This window comes from Lonchura striata, chromosome W (genome assembly GCF_050655825.1).
Source record: "Lonchura striata isolate lonStrDom1 chromosome W, ASM5065582v1, whole genome shotgun sequence".
In the NCBI taxonomy this organism is placed as follows: domain Eukaryota; kingdom Metazoa; phylum Chordata; class Aves; order Passeriformes; family Estrildidae; genus Lonchura; species Lonchura striata.
In genome coordinates this window covers 36162259-36184493 of record NC_140743.1, presented here as the reverse complement: position 1 = coordinate 36184493, position 22235 = coordinate 36162259, and the positions used below count along the sequence as shown (strand labels likewise).

The window sequence follows — 22235 nt, the reverse complement described above, 5'->3', positions numbered from 1 at the left end:
AGATAAGGAAGGTTAATACAGCACCCGTGAGAGTCACAGGCCCCAGAATCAGCACCCAACAATCCCCAGCTAGAGAGAGAGGGTACACCCCAAGGGCTAATCTGTGGTTCTTCCTGCATGACCATGGGGAAGACATGGGGAGGTGGGATGGGAAACCCACTTCTGTCCTGGCAGCACGGGTCCGTCAACTCAAGGAGGGAAACTCTAACCGGGGGAGTTCCACCAAAGTGAAGGTAGCCTCAACCTCCCGTGACCAAGCTTGTGGGTACGATCTGTCAGACCCCCTTGAAGGGACCTCTAGTATGTGTTAGGAAAATAAGGCCTTTTTGTTCATATAGAGTCTCTCATATTCACAGAATAGAGTTTTAATTAGAGCCTGTACTTGTCTGAACATGTTCTCATCTTGTCAGGCATTCCAGTGTCTATCTCATGCATTCCAGTGACTATCTTTCAAGGTTGACTTCGTTACGAAGTTTTTAGGGAGTTAGAACTGTTTTGAAAAGGCTGCTACTAGACACCCAAACACCTAAGCAAATAGATATGTTTCAAGGATAGTTCCGTTACAGACTTGGCAAAACATGTAAACGTGCCTCGAGATAACATTTCTTGTTTTTGAGGGAATTTCCAGGTCGCAGAGACAGCCTTAAAGAAGACCACTGGCGCCATCAAGAGGCAGAGAACGACCACCTAACAACAGGGTGCGCCTGCGCAGAAGAGACACTGGAGCGTCACCAGAGCGTCACACACCCGGAAGAGACAACCCAATAAGTGGGGGGGAAACGGGGAGCTAGGCGCGGTAGTTGAACCAACTGCCGCCCAGCGCGCGCTGGTTTGCTTTTGCTTTCTGCTATTAATAAATCCTTTTAATTGGATTTAACAGCCTATTGTGCTCGTTTATAACAATTTGGTGCCGTGACTCGGATCGGGATCTGGGGAACCTCTCTCTGAGAGGGGCGCCACGATTCCGCTCCCTTGAGCGGACTCAGACCGGGGTTTTTACCCTCATCCCGACCGACGAACCTAAAAGCCTAGAGAGCGAAAGCAAAGAAAGGGAAGCGGGCCCAGGGTACCCCGTAATTTTTGTGCACAAAGTCCGGACGAAGAGAAGACGCAGGACGCGTGAGTATAAAGGGGATCCGTTCGGGCGGGGTTCGGGATCCCGGAGTACGGCGAGTGTGTGTGTGTGTGAGAGGAGGACTGGCAGCCGGATTCTCCAAGCGAGTGTGGACCCTCAGTAGTGCGTTTTCCAGAGCCCGCGAGGGCCTGGGCCACGAACCAGGGGAAGCGATTGTGCTGTCGTGAGTGACTGAAGGTACTCCGGAGGACATGGGGCAGGGGGGAAGCAAGGATAAATCCCCCTCCCCGGTGGGGGTAAAACTTCCCCCAATTCCTAAGGAGAGTCCCTTAGGGTTTATGCTAACAAATTGGGAGCACTTTCCAGGGGCACCTGGAAAGGATAAGGCAAAGATGATACACTATTGCATAGAAGTATGGGGAGGACAAGAGATTTCTAAAGGAGTGTTTTGGCCCGTCTTTGGATCCTCAGAGGACTGGGTAAAGCAACTGTTGAATGGTTGGGTACACGCTAAGCAACCTTCTAACCTTGAGGAGAGTGCCTATGCCCAAGTCTGGATAGAAAAGCCGGAGGTGCTCGTGTTTAAACTCTCGGAGGCTTCAGGGAGAAAGAAAAAGAAGGGGCGAGCGGAAGAAGTAATCATTGCACCCCCGCCCTACATTCCCCCTGCACCAAATGCACCCCCTCCTCCTCCACAATCGGATGGGGAAGAATCAGACTCAGACTCTGATCAACCCTCAGGCTCGCGTGGTCCTCTTACCCGAAGTAAGACGCAAGGCAAACTATTTCCCTTAAGGGAAATGCCGATGGGGGGACCAGAGCCGGGGATTGGATTTATTTCGGTGCCCTTAAGTTCGGGGGATGTTAGAGACTTTAAGAAGGAGATGGGAAATTTGCTAGAAGACCCCTTGGGCGTGGCAGAGCGGGTGGATCAATTCCTAGGTCCTAATATATACACCTGGGAGGAATTACAAGCTATACTTAACATTTTATTCACGGCCGAGGAAAGGAACATGATAAGAGTTGCTGGAATGCGAGCCTGGGATGCCCAACCCGCACATGCCCAGCAGCGGGCCGATACCAAATGGCCTCTGCAGAATCCTAACTGGGATAACCAGGATGAGGCTCATAGAGCTAACATGCGGGACTTTCGGACCATATTAATTGATGGCATAAGAGAGTCCGTTCCTAGGGGCCAGAATATAAATAAAGCATTTAACGACCGACAAAAGAAGGATGAAACCCCCACTGAATGGTTAGAGAGGTTAAGGAAAAGTTTCCAGCTGTACTCGGGATTAGACCCGAATAACCCAATGGGACAGGCAATTCTCAAAGTCCAGTTTGTCTCGAAATCTTGGGATGATATCAGGAGAAAGATACAGAAAATGGATGATTGGCAGGACAGGGATTTAGCAGAATTATTGCGAGAGGCGCAGAAGGTTTATGTCCGCAGAGAGGATGAAAGTCAGAAAAGACAGGTGAAAATGATGGTTGCTGCAGTGAGGGAAAGCAGGCGGGTAGAGGAAGAACAAAAGAGAGTTACTCGGAAAGGGGGGGGTGACAAGGGAAAGGTAGGAGAAAGGGTATGCTATTATTGCGGTAAGAAGGGGCATTTCAAGAGGGAGTGCAGGAGGAGGCTAAGGGACGAGGAGGAGTTCAAAATCGAATAGGGGAGTCAGGGGCTCTATTTTATGGGGACCAAGAAACATCAGAAAGAGCCCTTGATAAAATTGAAGGTGGGTCCCCAAGGCCAGGAAATAGATTTCCTGGTCGATACAGGGGCAGAAAGATCTACTATTCAATTTCTGCCTCAGGGCTGTAATTTGTCAAAACAGACAGCCACGGTAATAGGAGCTAAGGGGGAACCTTTTGAAGTACAAATTATCAAAGGGGTGGTGGTGGAATCGGGAACTAAAGTGGGGTTGGGTGACTTCCTATTAGTTCCTGAAGCGGATTACAATTTGTTAGGGAGAGACCTGATTGTTGAATTGGGAGTTCAAATTGAAGTGGTAGAGAAGGAATTAAAGATCAGACTTTGTTCCCTCCGTTTAGAAGATGAAGAGAAAATAAACCCCGAAGTGTGGTATAATCCAGGGACTGTGGGCAAATTAAATATAACCCCATTTACAGTGAAAATCAGAAATCCTGAAATCCCGGTAAGAATAAAACAGTATCCAATTTCACTAGAAGGGAGGAGAGGGTTAAAACCTGAGGTTGAAAGGCTGTTAAACCAAGGACTGCTAGAGCCTTGCATGTCGCCTTTTAACACCCCTATACTCCCGGTAAAAAAGGCAGACGGATCCTATCGGCTGGTGCACGACCTTAGGGAAATTAATAAGCGAACCGTGGCCCGATTCCCAGTAGTGGCGAATCCCTATACTCTTTTAAGCAAACTGGGACCTGAAAATGAGTGGTATAGTGTAATAGACCTGAAGGATGCCTTTTGGGCTTGCCCTCTGGACGAATCCAGCCGAGATTATTTTGCCTTTGAATGGGAGGACCCTGACACGGGGAGGCGACAGCAACTCAGGTGGGCGGTACTTCCACAAGGCTTTACGGAATCACCTAATTTATTCGGGCAAGCCCTGGAACAAATTTTGCAAGACTATAAAACAGACCCAGAGGTAAAGCTAGTTCAGTATGTGGATGATTTGTTAATAGCAGGTAAAGAAGAAGACAAAGTCCGGAAGGAAAGTATTAAACTATTGAATTTCCTGGGACTAAAAGGATTAAAAGTCTCTAAAGCAAAACTACAATTTGTAGAAGAAGAAGTTAGGTACCTGGGACATTATTTGAAAAAGGGAGAAAAGAGAATTGATCCAGATAGAGTACAAGCAATCCTATCTCTGCCCCTACCGCAAAGTAAACGGCAAATTCGTCAGGTATTAGGACTTACAGGATATTGTAGGCAGTGGATTGAGAACTATAGTGGGAAGGCAAGATTTTTGTATCAAAAACTTACCCAAGACGGGCACCTCAAGTGGACAGAGGAGGAAAAATCTAAATTCCAAGAATTAAAAGAAACTCTGGTCCATGCTCCAGTCCTAAGCCTCCCAGATTTAAAGAGGCCCTTCTTTTTATTTGTTAATATCGCAGATGGAGTAACTTATGGAGTACTTACCCAGGACTGGGCGGGGAAAAAGAAACCTATTGCATATCTGTCTAAAATCTTAGACCCTGTAAGCAGGGGATGGCCGGGCTGTTTACAAATAATTGCAGGCTGTGCGGAGTTAGTAGAAGAAGCAAGGAAGATCACCTTTAATGCCACTCTGAAGGTATTAACTCCACATAACATACGGAGTGTAATGCAACAAAAAGCAGACAAATGGATCTCTGATGCCAGGCTCCTAAAATATGAAGGGATTCTATTAGAAACCCCTAATTTCACTTTAGAAACCACCTCATTACAAAATCCAGCCTCCTTCCTCTTCGGAGAGCCCGAAACTGAATCACTAATACATGACTGTGTAATTACTATAGAAGAACAAACCAAAATTAGACCTGACCTGGAGGAAGAAGAATTAGAGACTGGAGAAAAATTGTTTGTTGATGGGTCATCCAGAGTAGTTGAGGGGCAAAGGAGATCAGGATATGCCATAGTGGGGGGGGCTGATTTAAAAGTAATCGAATCTGGACCCCTAGACAAAACATGGTCAGCCCAAGCCTGCGAGATATACGCTATCCTAAGAGCCTTGGAACTATTAAAAGGAAAAGAGGGGACCATCTATACAGATTCTAAATATGGATACGGGGTGGTGCACACTTTTGGAAAATTATGGGAAGAGAGAGGCCTCGTAAATTCACAGGGAAAGGACTTAATCCATCAGAAACTAATAATAGCCCTCCTGAGGGCCTTGAGAGGCCCTACTAGGATAGCAGTGGTCCATTTAAAAGGGCATCAACGGGGAATGGATTACCGGAGTAGGGGTAACAATGCGGCAGACTATGAGGCAAAGAAAGCTGCAATTATCAAGACATTAACCTTAAGTGAGGGAATTAGGAAGGACCTTGTAGATACCCCAAAGAACCCTGGGTCTACTACCCAGGATAAGCTTATATTTACAAGGGAAGAACAAGAGAAGCTTACAAAATTGGGAATAAAAGAGGAATCAGGGAAATGGCTGTTAAAGGATGGGAGGGAGGTTTTACCTAGAGCCATAGCCCAGCGGATGCTCAGTAAATTACACCAGAGAACACACTGGGGCGCTCAAGGACTGGTGGATCACTTTGCCACCCATTATATGACAGTGGGCCTACATGACTTAGCGAAAGGGATTACTAGAAGCTGTCCAACCTGTCTACGAGTAAACAGAAGAAACCTAAGGAAGCTACCCCTGGGTGGGAGGCCAGTGGCAAAGAGGCCCTTTTCAAATTTACAAGTAGACTTTACTGAGCTCCCCAAGATAGGGAGACTAAAATATCTTTTAGTTATAGTGGACCATTTAACACATTATGTAGAAGCAATCCCCACTGCCAGAGAAACAGCTCGGACGGTAACAAAAGCCTTGCTGGAAGAAATAATACCTAGATATGGGGTCCCAGAAACGATAGACTCTGATAAAGGCCCCCATTTCACTTCAAAAATAACACAGATGCTAGCAGAAGCTCTGGGCACAAAATGGGAACAACATACTCCCTGGCATCCACAGAGTTCGGGAAGGGTAGAAAGAATGAATGGGGAAATTAAGAAACAACTCACCAAATTAACACTAGAAACTAAATTATCCTGGGTAAAATGTTTGCCGTTGGCATTATTAAATGTTCGAACTCAGCCACGAGCTGATGTAGGACTATCCCCATTTGAAATGCTATATGGGATGCCCTATTCCCTAGAAAAAGTTCAAACCAATCCTAATATTACTGATCAAAGTATTAATAAATACTTAACCATTTTAATGAAATATAAAAAACAGTTATGGGAAAAAGGGATGTGGGCCCAAAGACCACCCCTAGATCTTGTGTTACACCAGGTACAACCCGGCGACTGGGTCCTCATCCGGAGCTGGAAGGAAGATTCGATCACCCCAAAGTGGGACGGACCATACCTGGTTTTAATCACCACTGACTCCGCAGTCCGTACAGCAGAGAAGGGATGGACTCATGCTAGCAGAATAAAGGGGCCAGTGGATCCAACTCGATTTCATACAGCTTCCAAAGAAGCGAGCTGGAAAATTGACGGGAAGCCGGGGGATTTAAAGCTAACAGTAAAGAGAACTTACAAATAATTTTCATGAGCTCTATCAGCTCTAAAGACATTTGGGTTGGAGATAACTGGGAACTGCAAGTACAACTAGTTGGAGAAACAAAACCTCCAGGATACTGTAAACGTCTAGAGGATTCAGCCCAGCAGCCCTTCTATCGGTTCATCCGACTTGAAAAAGAACAGAGACCTTGGGAAGGGGAGGGCCACGCTGAACATCAAAGTATTAGAGTAAGGTGTAGTTGGTTAGATTGTCGTTGTTACCCTTTTGCCTGTTTTTCCTGCAAAATCTGTAAAGGATTGTGGTGGGCTCACTGCAGAAAGGGGAGAGCTCCAAAAAGTGTATGTCAACGCTGCTGGCTGGAGCAGCGCAAACTGACATCTGAAGTACTAAATTACAAGGTTGCCACTCGGGAATTGACTAAAGGATCCCCTGAGTGGTGGGAGGTTTTCGTAAAGGGAATCAACCCTGAATTCCACTGTTACCATTCCAACGAGCCCCTGGGTCCGTTTCTCACGGATATAGTCCAGGTTAAGTGTCGCAAATTAGTTAAAAAACTCAGGTGCGACACTCCACAGTTGAATACAAAAAATTGGATCTCCCGGAGATCAAAGTGGGAGAGAGGGAACGATCCCACCCCTGAAGAATATCTCTGCTGTCGGGAAGATGGCTTGCCCTGTAACTTGTAGCAACCAAGTTGACAGGCGAGACAGAGAGGTAGATAGTGGGGATGAGGGGCCCTCCCAAACCTTGAAAGAGAACGTAAATCATCATGAGTATGAGAGTGGTGACAACGGAATGAGGGAAAATGGGAATGTAAAACTGAGCATGATAAGTAACATCCTCCCCTGCAGTGCGTATCACTCAATCCTATGGGTTTTTATGTTTGTATGGTTTCCCCTTCAGAGTGCTACAGCTAACTCACATGAACCCTTTAAATGGACCTTAAGCAGATGGGAAGATCACGATACCCGTCATATTTTACAAACAATAACGGGACCTGGAGCACCGAGCTTCAAAGTTGGAATCTGTGATTTAACTCGGAATTTAAAATGCGGGCGACTGTTAAACTTAACAAGCTTCTATATGTGCCCTGCTTCAAACCCAGGGAAGCAATACTGTAATTACCCCAAACATTATTACTGTGCCTATTGGGGCTGTGAAACAATAGCATCAGCGTGGGCTCCGGGTGGGGGATTAGATAAATACTTAAAGGTAGGACATGGACCAGTAGGATGTAAACGACCACGAGAGTGGCCTTGGACTGGGAAAAACTTACTTGGGAACTGCACCTTTCTTTACCTAAATATCACTCAACCAAGCGATTCTGGGTGGTTAATAGGCAAAACATGGGGAGTTAGGCATTGGATAGAAGGACATGATCCGGGAAATCTGATTCAAATAAAAAAAGAAGTAGCACCGCACGACCCTAGCCCTATAGGCCCAAATCCAATAATAAGCAATGACTTAAAAGAAAGTAATAAAGCCAGAGATAATGTTATAGACAAAGGTAATCAAGAACCTCAGTTATTAGTGCAGAGGTATACAACTTTATGGAAAATCATGCAAGCTACTTTTGGGGTTCTAAATCATACTCATCCTAACCTAACTAAAGGATGTTGGCTTTGCTATATGATAAATCCACCCTTTTATGAAGCTATTGGGATTACATCCGAAGCAAGGGAAATAAATGGTACAAATCCAAAGGAGTGTCTCTGGAAAAAAGAAGGAGATAATGTTCCAGGCATTACCTTGTCCCAAGTTAGTGGGCAAGGAAGATGCGTAGGAAAAATTCCTGCAGATATGCGACACCTCTGCAACACAACAATAAGCATTAACAGAACAGACAAACCTTTTGATTGGCTTATGCCAGCAGTCAATACTAAATGGGTATGTCAACAACTTGGAGTTACACCCTGCCTATCGGTAAAAGCCTTTAATAATTCAGACTTCTGCATTCAAGTTCTAATAATCCCCAGAATCGTATACCACCCAAAAGAATACGTGTTAGAACATCAACAAACCCCTGAACACTACTTAGTTAAGAGAGAACCACTTACAGCACTAACGGTAGCAATCTTGCTCAGCATAGGGGGAGCGGGAGTCGGAACAGGGGTCGCTTCCCTAGTAAGTCAAACCCAAGGTATGAAAGCTCTGCGCACATCTGTAGATGAAGATCTAAGTAGAATAGATAAAGCCATAAGTGAACTAGTTAAATCAGTAAAATCCCTTTCTGAGGTAGTCCTCCAAAACCGAAGGGGATTAGATTTGTTGTTCTTACAGCAAGGGGGACTATGTGTTGCTTTACAAGAAGAATGTTGCGCTTATGTAGACCACACAGGTATTGTAAAAGACACGATGGCTGAGTTACGCAAACAAATAGAACAACGAAAAAGAGAAAGAGAATCCCAGAAAAGTTGGTATGAATCCTGGTTTACATATTCTCCCTGGCTGACCACTCTATTATCCACCCTTGCGGGACCAGTAATTTTACTAATTCTAATACTTACTTTTGGACCATGTATCCTTAGCAAACTTATTACCCTAGTGAAAAATAGGTTAGAAGCTGCACATTTAATGATAGTAAAGCCAAAGTATGAGCCACTTAGCGAAGTAGAGACTGAAGAGTATTTAGAGTTAAGCAAGAAAGAGTTAGAACGCTTTAATGAACAAAAAGAAGGTTAAAATAAAAAGGGGGGATATTGTTAGGAAAATAAGGCCTTTTTGTTCATATAGAGTCTCTCATATTCACAGAATAGAGTTTTAATTAGAGCCTGTACTTGTCTGAACATGTTCTCATCTTGTCAGGCATTCCAGTGTCTATCTCATGCATTCCAGTGACTATCTTTCAAGGTTGACTTCGTTACGAAGTTTTTAGGGAGTTAGAACTGTTTTGAAAAGGCTGCTACTAGACACCCAAACACCTAAGCAAATAGATATGTTTCAAGGATAGTTCCGTTACAGACTTGGCAAAACATGTAAACGTGCCTCGAGATAACATTTCTTGTTTTTGAGGGAATTTCCAGGTCGCAGAGACAGCCTTAAAGAAGACCACTGGCGCCATCAAGAGGCAGAGAACGACCACCTAACAACAGGGTGCGCCTGCGCAGAAGAGACACTGGAGCGTCACCAGAGCGTCACACACCCGGAAGAGACAACCCAATAAGTGGGGGGGAAACGGGGAGCTAGGCGCGGTAGTTGAACCAACTGCCGCCCAGCGCGCGCTGGTTTGCTTTTGCTTTCTGCTATTAATAAATCCTTTTAATTGGATTTAACAGCCTATTGTGCTCGTTTATAACAGTATGTATGCCCAGGGAAGGAATGATAACCAGTGTTAGAGGGGCCCTGTCTCTAGCCAGGGAGAGGCACGGGAAAACCGGATCTTCTGGACAGTGTGGATCCGATGGCCTGGCACATCAGAGCCACAAAAATATGATGCTTTAGTTGATACTGGTGCACAGTGTACTCTGATACCATCGGGACATGTGGGGGCAGAGCCTGTTTCCATTGCTGGTGTGACAGGGGGATCACAACAATTGACTCTGGTGGAAGCTGAGGTGAGCCTGACTGGGAAGGAGTGGAAGAAACACCCTATAGTGACTGGCCCAGATGCTCCGTGTATCCTAGGCATAGACTTCCTCCAGAACGGATATTACAAAGACCCAAAGGGACTCAGGTGGGCTTTTGGAATAGCCGCTGTAGAGGCAGAAGACATTAAGCAATTGAACACCTTGCCTGGACTGTCAGAAAACCCCTCTGCAGTAGGACTCCTAAGGGTGGAAGAACAACGCGTGCCAATTGCGACCTCGACAGTGCACCGCCGGCAGTATCGGACGGATCGAGATGCCGTGATCCCCATCCACAAAATGATTCGGGAGCTGGAGAGCCAAGGGGTGGTCAGCAAAACCCACTCACCCTTCAACAGCCCCATCTGGCCTGTGCGCAAATCTGACAAAGAATGGAGATTGACTGTGGACTATCGTGGCTTAAATGAAGTGACTCCACCGCTGAGCGCTGCTGTACCGAATATGCTGGAACTCCAGTACGAGCTGGAGTCCAAGGCAGCAAAGTGGTATGCCACCATTGATATTGCTAATGCGTTTTTCTCCATTCCTCTGGCAGCAGAATGCAGGCCTCAGTTTGCTTTCACCTGGAGGGGCGTGCAGTACACCTGGAACCGACTGCCCCAGGGGTGGAAACACAGCCCCACCATCTGCCATGGACTGATCCAGGCTGCACTAGAAAAGGGTGAGGCTCCAGAACACCTGCAATACATTGATGACATCATTGTGTGGGGGAGCACAGCGGCAGAAGTGTTTGAGAAAGGTGAGAGGATCATCCAGATACTACTAGAAGCTGGCTTTGCCATCAAGAAGAGCAAAGTCAAGGGACCTGCCCGAGAGATCCAGTTCCTGGGAGTGAAATGGCAAGATGGACGGCGCCAGATTCCCACTGAGGTCATCAACAAGATCACAGCTATGTCCCCACCAACCAGCAAAAAGGAAACACAAGCTTTCCTGGGTGCCATAGGTTTCTGGAGAATGCACATTCCTGAGTATAGCCAGATTGTGAGCCCTCTTTATCTGGTTACCCGAAAGAAGAATGATTTCCACTGGGGCCCTGAGCAGCAACAAGCCTTCACCCAGATCAAGCAGGAGATCGCTCATGCTGTAGCCCTTGGCCCAGTCAGAACGGGACCAGAGGTCAAGAATGTGCTCTACTCTGCAGCCGGGAACCATGGGTTGTCTTGGAGCCTTTGGCAGAAAGTGCCTGGGGAGACTCGAGGCCGACCACTGGGATTCTGGAGCCGAAGTTACAGAGGGTCTGAAGCCAACTACACTCCCACAGAGAAGGAAATCTTGGCTGCCTTTGAAGGAGTTCAAGCAGCCTCGGAAGTAATTGGCACAGAAACACAACTCCTCCTGGCACCCCGACTACCGGTGCTGGGGTGGATGTTTAAAGGAAAGGTTCCTACTACCCACCATGCCACTGACGCCACATGGAGCAAATGGATTGCCCTCATCACTCAACGCGCCCGTATTGGAAACCTGAATCGCCCTGGGATTTTGGAAATAATTACGAACTGGCCAGAAGGTGAAAACTTTGGTCTCACTGATGATGAGGAGCAGGTACAAGTGGCAAGGGCTGAAGAAGCTCCACCATACAACCAACTACCAGCAGAGGAGACCTGCTACGCTCTTTTCACTGACGGTTCCTGTCGCATCGTAGGGATGAACCGGAAGTGGAAAGCAGCCGTATGGAGCCCCACACGCCAAGTTGCACAAGCTACCGAAGGAGAAGGTGGATCGAGCCAACTCGCTGAACTCAAGGCCGTTCAGCTGGCTCTGGACATTGCTGAAAGGGAAAAGTGGCCAAAGCTCTACCTTTATACTGATTCATGGATGGTAGCCAATGCTCTGTGGGGCTGGCTGGGAAGGTGGAGGAAGGCCAACTGGCAACGTAGAGGAAAGCCAATCTGGGCTGCTGATATATGGAAAGACATTGCCTCTCGGGTGGAAAAGCTGACGGTGAAAGTCCGTCATGTAGATGCCCATGTCCCCAAAAGTCGGGCTAATGAGGAGCACCGGAACAACGAGCAGGTAGATCAGGCAGCAAAAATAGAGGTGTCAAAGATAGACTTAGATTGGCACCATAAGGGGGAGTTGTTCCTGGCTCGATGGGCTCATGATGCCTCAGGTCATCAGGGCAGAGATGCCACCTACAAGTGGGCACGAGACCGAGGGGTGGATCTAACCATGGACAGTGTTTCCCAGGTTATCCATGACTGTGAGACGTGTGCTGCCATCAAACAGGCCAAGAGAGTGAAGCCCCTATGGTATGGTGGGCGGTGGTCCAAGTACAAGTATGGGGAGGCCTGGCAGATTGACTACATCACACTGCCCCAGACACGCCAAGGCAAGCGCTACGTGCTGACCATGGTAGAAGCCACCACTGGATGGCTGGAGACTTTCCCTGTACCTCATGCCACTGCCCGGAACACCATCTTAGGCTTGGAAAAACAAGTCCTGTGGAGACACGGCACCCCTGAGAGAATTGAGTCTGACAACGGCACCCATTTCAAGAACAGCCTTATCAACACCTGGGCCAGAGAACATGGTATTGAATGGATATATCATATTCCCTATCATGCTCCAGCTGCCGGCAAAGTTGAACGGTGCAACGGACTCCTTAAGACTACCCTGAAGGCACTCGGTGGGGGAACATTTAGAAACTGGGAAATTAACCTGGCAAAAGCAACCTGGATGGTCAACACCCGGGGGTCTGTCAATCGAGCTGGCCCTGCTCAGTCAGAACCCTTACACGCAGTAGATGGAGATAAGGTCCCTGTAGTACATATGAAAGGTATTTTAGGGAAAACTGTTTGGATTAATCCCACCTCAGGCAAAGACCAACCCATTCGTGGGATTGTCTTTGCTCAAGGACCTGGTTACACTTGGTGGGTAATGCAGGAAGATGGGGAGACCCGCTGTGTACCACAGGGAAACTTGGTCTTAAGAGAGAACTGGGTGTAAGATTTCATGGTGTGCAGATGGAAATAGAATAAGGGGTGGATAATGTCCTGGGTTGTAAGATAAGCTTGTATTCCATTTGCCATCTGTCGAAGGCGAACCGGTTGGACAGGTTTTTTGTTATCTCTCTCAGAGACAATGGTTTGTTTATACACCTTTGACTGATTCAATGAAGGGCTGAAAAAATGTAACACCGTGAGGGGTCCCACCCAGAGGGGAGAAGCAGCTCTCCCTCTTCTTCGCGGGACTCCGAGAGAAGCAGCTCTCTCTCTCTCTTCGCGGGATTCTGAGAGAAGCAGCTCTCCCTCTTCTTCGCGGGACTCCGAGAGAAGCAGCTCTCTCTCTCTCTTCGCGGGATTCCCAGAAAAGCAGCTCTCGCTCTCTCTCTCTTCGGCGGCACTCGCAGCGAAGCAGCCGGCGCGCGCAGAGGCGACGGCAGCGGAGCTCAGAGGCAACCCCGGCGCAGAGGAAGACCGGCCCCCACTGCCACCAGATCTTCAGAGGAAAATTATACCCTTCTAAAGATCACCACTTCAGCTGCAACTCATCAACTATTGCAAGGGAAAGCAATTGTCCCAGCAAACCTGATACTGGCATTCCTCAGGTTCTAGACTTTTTCTTTCACTGGTTTTGTTTGTACCGATTGCATTTGCCTTTTTAAATTGTTGTCTAGTTTTCTCCTAGTAAAGAATTGTTACTCCCACTCCCATATCTTTGCCTGAGAGCCTTTTAATTTAAAGATCCTCGTAATTCAGAGGGAGGGGGGTTTGCCGTTCTCCATTGCACAGGAGGCTTTGCCCTCTTTCACAGACTCCTGTCTTGTCTAACCAAGACATCGGCTTAAGAAACTTGGTCTCCCTTCCGAGGTAAGGTCGAACGTTCTGCTGAGCCTTACATTTAAAATCGGGCCAAGTCCCTTCGCGTGACTCCTTCTAGGCTTAGGAAGCTTGGTCTCCCTGCCGAGGTAAGGTCGAACGTCCTGCCGAGGCTTAAACATGAGCTCCGGCCAAGTCCCCTTGCCTGACTCTCCTACTAGGCTTAGGAAGCTTGGTCTCCCTGCCGAGGTAAGGTCGAACGTCCTGCCGAGCTTTACACTCGAACTCCGACCAAGTCCCCTCGCCTGACTCTCCTACTAGGCTTAGAAAGCTCAGTCTCCCTGCCGAGGTAAGTTCGAATGTCCTGCCGAGCCTTACACTCGAACCCTGGCCAATTCCCTTCGCCTGACTCCTACTCGGCTTAAGAAACTTTGTCTCCCTGCCGAGGTAAGGTCGAACGTTCTGCCGAGCCTTACATTTGAAATCGGGCCAAGTCCCTTCGCGTGACTCCTTCTAGGCTTAGGAAGCTTGGTCTCCCTGCCGAGGTAAGGTCGAACGTCCGGGTGAGCCTTACACATGAGCTTTCGTTGAGTCCCTTCGCCTGACTCTCCTTCTAGGCTTAGGAAGCTTCGTCTCCCTGCCGAGGTAAGATCGAACACTCTGCTGAGCTTTACACTCGAACTCAGGCCAAGTCCCTTCGCGTGACTCCTTCTAGGCTTAGGAAGCTTGGTCTCCCTGCCGAGGTAAGGTCAAATGTCCTGCCGAGCCTTAAACATGAGCTCCGGCCAAGTCCCCTTGCCTGACTCTCCTACTAGGCTTAGGAAGCTTGGTCTCCCTGCCGAGGTAAGGTCAAAAGTCCTGCCGAGCCTTACACTCGAACCCCGGCAAAGTCCCCTCGCCTGAGTCTCCTACTAGGCTTAGGAAGCTCAGTCTCCCTGCCGAGATAAGTTCGAACGTTATGCTGAGCCTTACACTTGAGCCCCGGCCAAGTCCCTTCGCCTGATTCCTACTCGGCTTAAGAAACTTGGTCTCCCTGCCGAGGTAAGGTCGAACGTCCTGCCGAGCCTTACACATGAGCTCCGGACAAGTCCCCACGCCTGTCTATCCTATTAGGCTTAGGAAGCTTGGTCTCCCTGCCGAGGTAAGGTGGAACGTCCTGCCGAGCTTTACACTCGAACTCCGACCAAGTCTGCTCGCCTGTGTACCCTACTAGGCTTAGGAAGCTTAGTCTCCCTGCCGAGGTAAGGTCGAACATCCTGCCGAGCCTTAGACTCGAACCCCGGCCAAGTCCCTCCGCCTGACTCACCTATTTGGCTTAGGAAGCTTGGTCTCCCTGCTGAGGTAAGGTCAAACATCTTGCCAAGACTTACACTCGAATTCCGGCCAAGTCCCCTCACCTGACTATCCTATTAGGCTTAGGAAGCTTGATCTCCCTGCCGAGGTAAGGTCGAACATCCTGCCGAGCTTTACACTCGAACTCCGACCAAGTCCCCTCGCCTGACTCTCCTACTAGGCTTAGGAAGCTCAGTCTCCCTGCCGAGGTAAGTTCGAATGTCCTGCCGAGCCTTACACTCGAACCCTGGCCAATTCCCTTCGCCTGACTCCTACTCGGCTTAAGAAACTTGGTCTCCCTGCCGAGGTAAGGTCGAACGTTCTGCCGAGCCTTACATTTGAAATCGGGCCAAGTCCCTTCGCGTGACTCCTTCTAGGCTTAGGAAGCTTGGTCTCCCTGCCGAGGTAAGGTCAAACGTCCTGCCGAGCCTTAAACATGAGCTCCGGCCAAGTCCCCTTGCCTGACTCTCCTACTAGGCTTAGGAAGCTTGGTCTCCCTGCCGAGGTAAGGTCAAAAGTCCTGCCGAGCCCTACACTCGAACCCCGGCCAAGTCCCCTCGCCTGAGTCTCCTACTAGGCTTAGGAAGCTCAGTCTCCCTGCCGAGATAAGTTCGAACGTTATGCTGAGCCTTACACTCGAGCCCCGGCCAAGTCCCTTTGCCTGACTCCTACTCGGCTTAAGAAACTTGGTCTCCCAGCCGCGGTAATGTTGAACGTCCTGCCGAGCCTTACACTCGAGCTCCTGCCAAGTCCCTTCGCGTGACTCCTTCTAGGCTTAGGAAGCTTGGTCTCCCTGCCGAGGTAAGGTCGAACGTCCGGGTGAGCCTTACACATGAGCTTTGGCCGAGTCCCTTCGCCTGACTCTCCTACTAGGCTTAGGAAGCTCGGTCTCCCTGCCGAGGTAAGGTCGAACGTCCTGCCGAGACTTACACTCGAACTCCGGCCAGGTCCCTTCGCCTGACTCCTACTCGGCTTAGGAAGCTTCGTCTCCCTGCCGAGGTAAGGTCGAACACTCTGCTGAGCTTTACACTCGAACTCGGTCCAAGTCCCTTCGCGTGACTCCTACTAGGCTTAGGAAGCTTGGTCTCCCTGCCGAGGTAAGGTCAAATGTCCTGCCGAGCCTTAAACATGAGCTCCGGCCAAGTCCCCTTGCCTGACTCTCCTACTAGGCTTAGGAAGCTTGGTCTCCCTGCCGAGGTAAGGTCAAAAGTCCTGCCGAGCCTTACACTCGAACCCCGGCAAAGTCCCCTCGCCTGAGTCTCCTACTAGGCTTAGGAAGCTCAGTCTCCCTGCCGAGATAAGTTCGAACGTTATGCTGAGCCTTACACTCGAGCTCCGGCCAAGTCCCTTTGCCTGACTCCTACTCGGCTTAAGAAACTTGGTCTCCCAGCCGAGGTAAGGTTGAACGTCCTGCCGAGCCTTACACTCGAACTCCGGCCACGTCCCTTCGCCTGACTCTCCTACTAGGCTTAGGAAGCTCGGTCTCCCTGCCGAGGTAAGGCCGAACGTCCTGCCGAGCCTTACACTCGAACTCCGGCCACGTCCCTTCGCCTGATTCCTACTCGGCTTAAGAAACTTGGTCTCCCTGCCGAGGTAAGGTCGAACGTCCTGCCGAGCCTTACACATGAGGTCCGGACAAGTCCCCACGCCTGTCTATCCTATTAGGCTTAGGAGGCTTGGTCTCCCTGCCGAGGTAAGGTCGAACGTCCTGCCGAGCTTTACACTCGAACTCCGACCAAGTCTGCTCGCCTGTGTACCCTACTAGGCTTAGGAAGCTTAGTCTCCCTGCCGAGGTAAGGTCGAACATCCTGCCGAGCCTTAGACTCGAACCCCGGCCAAGTCCCTCCGCCTGACTCACCTATTTGGCTTAGGAAGCTTGGTCTCCCTGCCAAGGTAAGGTCAAACATCTTGCCAAGACTTACACTCGAACTCCGGCCAAGTCCCCTCACCTGACTATCCTATTAGGCTTAGGAAGCTTGGTCTCCCTGCCGAGGTAAGGTCGAATATCCTGCCGAGCTTTACACTCGAACTCCGACCAAGTCCCCGCGCCTGACTCTCCTACTAGGCTTAGGAAGCTCAGTCTCCCTGCCGAGGTAAGTTCGAATGTCCTGCCGAGCCTTACACTCGAACCCCGGCCAGGTCCCTTCGCCTGACTCCTACTCGGCTTAGGAAGCTTGGTCTCCCTGCCGAGGTAAGGTCGAACACTCTGCTGAGCTTTACACTCGAACTTGGGCCAAGTCCCTTCGCGTGACTCCTACTAGGCTTAGGAAGCTTGGTCTCCCTGCCGAGGTAAGGTCAAACGTCCTGCCGAGCCTTAAACATGAGCTCCGGCCAAGTCCCCTTGCCTGACTCTCCTACTAGGCTTAGGAAGCTTGGTCTCCCTGCCGAGGTAAGGTCAATAGTCCTGCCGAGCCTTACACTCGAACCCCGGCCAAGTCCCCTCGCCTGAGTCTCCTACTAGGCTTAGGAAGATCAGTCTCCCTGCCGAGATAAGTTCGAAAGTTATGCTGAGCCTTACACTCGAGCCCCGGCCAAGTCCCTTTGCCTGACTCCTACTCGGCTTAAGAAACTTGGTCTCCATGCCGAGGTAAGGTCGAACGTCCTGCTGAGCCTTACACATGAGCTCCGGACAAGTCCCCAAGCCTGTCTATCCTATTAGGCTTAGGAAGCTTGGTCTCTCTGCCGAGGTAAGGTCGAACGTCCTGCCGAGCTTTACACTCGAACTCCGACCAAGTCTGCTCGCCTGTGTACCCTACTAGGCTTAGGAAGCTTAGTCTCCCTGCCGAGGTAAGGTCGAACATCCTGCCGAGCCTTAGACTCGAACCCCGGCCAAGTCCCTCCGCCTGACTCACCTATTTGGCTTAGGAAGCTTGGTCTCCCTGCCAAGGTAAGGTCAAACATCTTGCCAAGACTTACACTCGAACTCCGGCCAAGTCCCCTCACCTGACTATCCTATTAGGCTTAGGAAGCTTGGTCTCCCTGCCGAGGTAAGGTCGAACGTCCTGCCGAGCCTTACACATGAGCTCCGGACAAGTCCCCACGCCTGTCTATCCTATTAGGCTTAGGAAGCTTAGTCTCCCTGCCGAGGTAAGGTCGAACGTCCTGCCGAGCTTTACACACGAACTCCGACCAAGTCTGCTCACCTGTGTACCCTACTAGGCTTAGGAAGCTTAGTCTCCCTGCCGAGGTAAGGTCGAACATCCTGCCGAGCCTTCGACTCGAACCCTGGCCAAGTCCCTCCGCCTGACTCACCTATTTGGCTTAATAAGCTTGGTCTCCCTGCCAAGGTAAGGTCAAACATCTTGCCAAGACTTACACTCGAACTCCGGCCAAGTCCCCTCACCTGACTATCCTATTAGGCTTAGGAAGCTTGGTCTCCCTGCCGAGGTAAGGTCGAACATCCTGCCGGGCTTTACACTCGAACTCCGACCAAGTCGCCTCGCCTGACTCTCCTACTAGGCTTAGGAAGCTCAATCTCCCTGCCGAGGTAAGTTCGAATGTCCTGCCGAGCCTTACACTCGAACCCTGGCCAATTCCCTTCGCCTGACTCCTACTCGGCTTAAGAAACTTGGTCTCCCTGCAAAGGTAAGGTCGAACGTTCTGCCGAACCTTACATTTGAAATCGGGCCAAGTCCCTTCGCGTGACTCCTTCTAGGCTTAGGAAGCTTGGTCTCCCTGCCGAGGTAAGGTCGAACGTCCGGGTGAGCCTTACACATGAGCTTTGGCCGAGTCCTTTTGCCTGACTCTCCTACTAGGCTTAGGAAGCTTGGTCTCCCTGCCGAGATAAGGTCAAACGTCCTGCCGGGCCTTACATTCGAACTCTGGCCAAGTCCCTTCGCCTGAGTCTCCTACTAGGCTTAGGAAGCTCGGTCTCCCTGCCGAGGTAAGGCCGATTGTCCTGCCGAGCCTTACACTCGAACCCCGGCCAGGTCCCTTCGCCTGACTCCTACTAGGCTTAGGAAGCTTGGTCTCCCTGCCGAGGTAAGGTCGTACAGTCTGCTGAGCTTTACACTCGAACTCCGGCCAAGTCCCTTCGCCTGACTCTCCTACTAGGCTTAGGAAGCTTGGTCTCCCTGCCGAGGTAAGGTCGAACATTCTGCTGAGCTTTACACTCGAACTCGGGCCAAGTCCCTTCGCGTGACTCCTACTAGGCTTAGTAAGCTTGGTCTCCCTGCCGAGGTAAGGTCGAACGTCCTGCCAGGATTTACACTCAAATTCCGGCCAAGTCCCCTCGCCTGTCTATCCTATTAGGCTTAGGAAGCTTAGTCTCCCAGCCGAGGTAGAGTCGAACATCCTGCCGAGCCTTAGACTCGAACCCCGGACAAGTCCCTTCGCCTGACTCCTACTCGTCGTAGGAAGCTTGGTCTCCCTGCTGAGGTAAGGCCGAACGTCCTGCCGAGCCTTACACTCGAACTCGGGCCAAGTCCCTCCGCCTGACTCCTACTAGGCTTAAGAAGCCTGGTCTCCGTGCCGAGGTAAGGTCGAACGACCTGCCGAGCCTTACGCTCGAGCTTCGGCCAAGTCCTTTTGCCTGACCCTCCTACAAGGCTTAGGAAGCTTAGTCTCCATGCTGAGGTAAGGTCGAACGTCCTGCCAAGATTTACAATCAAATTCCGGCCAAGTCCCCTCGCCTGCCTATCCTATTAGGCTTAGGAAGCTTAGTCTCTCAGCCGAGGTAGAGTCGAACATCCTGCCGAGCCTTAGACTCGAACCCCGGACAAGTCCCTTCGCCTGACTCCTACTCGTCGTAGGAAGCTTGGTCTCCCTGCTGAGGTAAGGCCGAACGTCCTGCCGAGCCTTACACTCGAACTCGGGCCAAGTCCCTCCGCCTGACTCCTACTAGGCTTAAGAAGCTTGGTCTCCGTGCCGAGGTAAGGTCGAACGACCTGCCGAGCCTTACGCTCGAGCTTCGGCCAAGTCCTTTTGCCTGACTCTCCTACTAGGCTTAGGAAGCTTGGTCTCCCTGCCGAGGTAATGTCGAACGTCCTGCCGAGCCTTACACATGAGCTCCGGCCAAGTCCCTTCGCCTGACTCTCCTACTAGGCTTAGGAAGCTTGGTCTCCCTGCCGAGGTAAGGTCGAACGTCCTGCCGAGCCTTACATTCGAACCCTGGCCAAGTCCCCTCGCCTGAGTCTCCTACTAGGCTTAGGAAACTCAGTCTCCCTGCCGAGGTAAGTTCGAACTTTATGCTGAGCCTTACACTCGAACCCCGGCCAAGTCCCTTCGCCTGACTCCTACTCGGCTTAAGAAACTTAGTCTCTCTGCCGAGGTAAGGTCGAACGTTCTGCCGAGCATTACACTCGAACTCGGGCCAAGTCCCTTCGCATGACTCCTACTAGGCTTAGGAAGCTTGGTCTCCCTGCCGAGGAAAAGTCGAACGTCCGGCTGTGCCTTACACATGAGCTCCGGCCAAGTCCTTTTTCCTGACTCTCATACTAGGCTTATGAAGCTTGGTCTCCCTGCCGAGGTAAGGGCAAACGTCCTGCCGAGCCTTACACTCGAACTCTGACCTAGTCCCTTCCCCTGACTCTCCTACTAGGCTTAGGAAGCTTGGTCCGCCTGCCGAGGTAAGGCCAAACGTCCTTCTGAGCCTTACACTTGAACTCCGGCCAAGTCCCTTCGCCTGAGTCCTACTCGGCTTAGGAAGCTCGGTCTCCCTGCCGAGGTAAGGTCGAACACTCTGCTGAGCTTTACACTCGAACTCGGGCCAAGTCCCTTCGCGTGACTCCTACTAGGCTTAGGAAGCATGGTCTCCCTGCCGAGGTAAGGTCGAACGTCCTGCCGAGCCTTAAACATGAGCTTCGGCCAAGTCCCCTTGCCTGACTCTCCTACTAGGCTTAGGAAGCTTGGTCTCCCTGCCGAGGTAAGGTCAAACGTCCTGCCGAGCCTTACACTCGAACCCCGGCCAAGTCCCCTCGCCTGAGTCTCCTACTAGGCTTAGGAAGATCAGTCTCCCTGCCGAGATAAGTTCGAACGTTATGCTGAGCCTTACACTCGAGCCCCGGCCAAGTCCCTTTGCCTGACTCCTACTCGGCTTAAGAAACTTGGTGTCCCAGCCGAGGTAAGGTTGAACGTCCTGCCGAGCCTTACACTCGAACTCCGGCCAAGTCCCTTCGCCTGATTCCTACTCGGCTTAAGAAACTTGGTCTCCCTGCCAAGGTAAGGTCGAACGTTCTGCCGAACCTTACATTTGAAATCGGTCCAAGTCCCTCCGCCTGACTCACCTATTTGGCTTAGGAAGCTTGGTCTCCCTGCCAAGGTAAGGTCAAACATCTTGCCAAGACTTACACTCGAACTCCGGCCAAGTCCCCTCACCTGACTATCCTATTAGGCTTAGGAAGCTTGGTCTCCCTGCCGAGGTAAGGTCGAACATCCTGCCAGGCTTTACACTCGAACTCCGACCAAGTCCCCTCGCCTGACTCTCCTACTAGGCTTAGGAAGCTCAGTCTCCCTGCCGAGGTAAGTTCGAATGTCCTGCCGAGCCTTACACTCGAACCCTGGCCAATTCCCTTCGCCTGACTCCTACTCGGCTTAAGAAACTTGGTCTCCCTGCCAAGGTAAGGTCGAACGTTCTGCCGAACCTTACATTTGAAATCGGGCCAAGTCCCTTCGCGTGACTCCTTCTAGGCTTAGGAAGCTTGGTCTCCCTGCCAAGGTAAGGTCGAACGTCCGGGTGAGCCTTACACATGAGCTTTGGCCGAGTCCTTTTGCCTGACTCTCCTACTAGGCTTAGGAAGCTTGGTCTCCCTGCCGAGATAAGGTCAAACGTCCTGCCGAGCCTTACATTCGAACTCTGGCCAAGTCCCTTCGCCTGAGTCTCCTACTAGGCTTAGGAAGCTCGGTCTCCCTGCCGAGGTAAGGCCGAACGTCCTGCCGAGCCTTACACTTGAACCCCGGCCAGGTCCTTTCGCCTGACTCCTACTCGGCTTAGGAAGCTTGGTCTCCCTGCCGAGGTAAGGTCGAACATTCTGCTGAGCTTTACACTCGAACTCGGGCCAAGTCCCTTCGCTTGACTCCTACTAGACTTAGGAAGCTTGGTCTCCCTGCCGAGGTAAGGTCGAACGTCCTGCCGAGCTTTACACTCGAACTCCGACCAAGTCCCCTCGCCCGACTCTCCTACTAGGCTTAGTAAGCTTGGTCTCCCTGCCGAGGTAAGTTCGAATGTCCTGCCGAGCCTTACACATGAGCTCCGGCCAAGTCCCCTTGCCTGACTCTCCTACTTGGCTTAGGAAGCTTAGTCTCCATGCCGAGGTAAGGTCGAACGTCCTGCCAAGATTTACAC

General features: G+C 50.6%; 1 protein-coding gene and 1 long non-coding RNA gene across 2 annotated transcripts; both read left to right on the top strand.

Annotated features, from left to right (window-relative positions):
* The first annotated feature begins 390 nt into the window (after window positions 1–390).
* LOC146763167 (uncharacterized) lies at window positions 391–8652 on the top strand. The gene is made up of 2 exons (XR_014952561.1): window positions 391–1119; window positions 6046–8652. It is a non-coding gene; the product is annotated as an uncharacterized LOC146763167 (long non-coding RNA).
* LOC146763166 (uncharacterized) lies at window positions 1115–8652 on the top strand. Its single transcript, XM_085571101.1, has one exon. It carries the CDS (start codon window positions 1327–1329, stop codon window positions 2743–2745), a length of 1419 nt encoding a protein of 472 aa, XP_085427227.1. The 5' UTR covers window positions 1115–1326; the 3' UTR covers window positions 2746–8652.
* Window positions 8653–22235: the final 13583 nt, after the last annotated feature.

Excerpts from the sequence above, each read along its gene's own strand:
- LOC146763166 (XM_085571101.1), top strand. The coding sequence starts at position 1,327 with ATGGGGCAGGGGGGAAGCAAGGATAAATCCCCCTCCCCGGTGGGGGTA.